At 49.8% G+C, this 1,187-nt stretch overlaps 1 protein-coding gene across 1 annotated transcript in view; it reads right to left on the bottom strand.

Moving 5' to 3' along the window:
* Nucleotides 1-1,187, bottom strand: part of Galnt16 (polypeptide N-acetylgalactosaminyltransferase 16) — an 86,636-nt gene that overhangs the window by 6,140 nt on the left and 79,309 nt on the right. The window contains exon 13 of the mRNA XM_021201495.2: nt 370-511. Coding sequence (XP_021057154.1) covers nt 370-511 — 142 coding nt within the window. The remainder of the gene's footprint in view (nt 1-369; nt 512-1,187) is intronic.

The raw sequence follows: 1,187 nt of genomic DNA, 5'->3' as shown, positions 1-1,187 counted from the left end.
TTATGAGCCACCATGTGGTTGCTGGGATTTGAACTCCGGACCTTTGGAAGAGCAGTCAGGTGCTCTTACCCACTGAGCCATCTCACCAGCCCCCTGTACACAGAGTCTTAGAGACCTTCAGACCATCACACACATCCAACCTGTATTCCAGCACAGAACTAGGCAGCATTTCTTCCTTTAGAAGAGGAAGTGAGGGACTCAGGGCTGGAAAGGAATGGGCATTTGGCAGGAGCAAAATGTGGGGAGCCCTGGGAAGGAGATTTATAGATGGTGTAGAAAGAGAGGGGGAAAATGAGCCGAGAGAAGCCCTAACCCCACTCATGGCCAGTGCTCTCAGACTCCATCCTGTTCTAGCCCTAAGCCGCTTACCTGGGCTGGTGGGGGGCTCTTGGCAGACCCTCTGCATATCCCCATTCCAAGCAGAAGATCACCAGCTGTGTTCTGGCCTTGGGATTCTAAGCAGTTAACTCCTTGCTTAATGACACCAGGGAGCACTTCCTTCACGGGGACACTGAGGAGAAAGGCAACAGTCAGGCTGCTTCTCTCTCTCTCCTCTTGCTTATCCACCCCTCCCTCCAGAGGGCAGCCACCTTCACTGAGGTCTCTAGGACTGGCAGTCTGGGGAGATGGTAGGGGGTGGGGTAGGGGGAGCAGGGTTGTAAGAGGCAGGAACAGCCTCAGTCCCAGAAGGTTCTTATGGGAGACCTGAGACACAGGGGACCCTGAAGAATACTCAGGCCTAACTCATGGACTCCTCAGCCTGGAAGTGGACACCTGGGAGTTTAAAGGTGGCTTCAACACCTGATTTCAAAATACTAGTGAAGGGATGATTTTTGGAGCAGCTAACTGAAAATGTATAACCATGCAAATATGTTCAGTCTCACTGTGATGAAAGAACAAGTGTTAGAGAACAATCATTTGTTTCTCTTATATCTGTGTGTGTGATAGAGAGTATATGTGTGTGTGTGTGTGTTTTTTTTTTTAAGATTTATTTATTTGTTATATGTAAGTACACTGTAGCTGTCTTCAGACACTCCAGAAGAGGGCGTCAGATCTTGTTACGGATGGTTGTGAGCCACCATGTGGTTGCTGGGGATTTGAACTCTGGACCTTTGGAAGAGCAGTCGGGTGCTCTTACCTGCTGAGCCATCTCACCAGCCCCCTTACCTCTCTTCTTAACCCCCAAC

The sequence above is a fragment of the Mus pahari genome, chromosome 7 (assembly GCF_900095145.1).
Source record: "Mus pahari chromosome 7, PAHARI_EIJ_v1.1, whole genome shotgun sequence".
NCBI lineage: Eukaryota > Metazoa > Chordata > Mammalia > Rodentia > Muridae > Mus > Mus pahari.
This window is presented reverse-complemented; position numbering and strand designations above follow the sequence as displayed.